Source organism: Geospiza fortis, unplaced genomic scaffold (genome assembly GCF_000277835.1).
Source record: "Geospiza fortis unplaced genomic scaffold, GeoFor_1.0 scaffold313, whole genome shotgun sequence".
Lineage (NCBI taxonomy): Eukaryota > Metazoa > Chordata > Aves > Passeriformes > Thraupidae > Geospiza > Geospiza fortis.
Window position 1 is genome coordinate 126517 of NW_005054582.1, and position 323 is coordinate 126839.

At 74.0% G+C, this 323-nt stretch overlaps 1 protein-coding gene across 1 annotated transcript in view; it reads left to right on the forward strand.

The window, feature by feature from the left end:
• ADAM15 (ADAM metallopeptidase domain 15) overlaps positions 1 to 323 on the forward strand; it is a 7144-nt gene extending 6821 nt beyond the window's left edge. Inside the window, 1 exon segment of the mRNA XM_031064331.1 lies at positions 260 to 323. Coding sequence (XP_030920191.1) covers positions 260 to 323 — 64 coding nt within the window.

A 323-nucleotide genomic window follows, 5' to 3' on the forward strand; every position in this document is an offset into this window, starting at 1 on the left:
AGCCGGCTGCCTCGGCTCAGCCCGGCCTGATCCGCCCTCCCGGCCTCTCCCGCCGGACCCTGTGCCCAAGGTAATGCCCGGGCAGGGTGGGGGGCAACCCCCAGCCCACCCCGGACCCGCTGCATGTCTGGCTGCGCTCCAGCTCTCGGGGACCTGTGTGACACGGCTGTCCCCAGACCCCTCCAGCCCAGCTGGATGCTGGTTCCCGCGCCCCCCGACTTGTCCCCCGCTGTCACACTGTCCCTCTCTCTCTGCCCAGGCCCCCCCCTCGGACAGGCCGCCCCCCCCCACACGCCCTCTGCCCGCAGCCCCTGCGCTGCTGA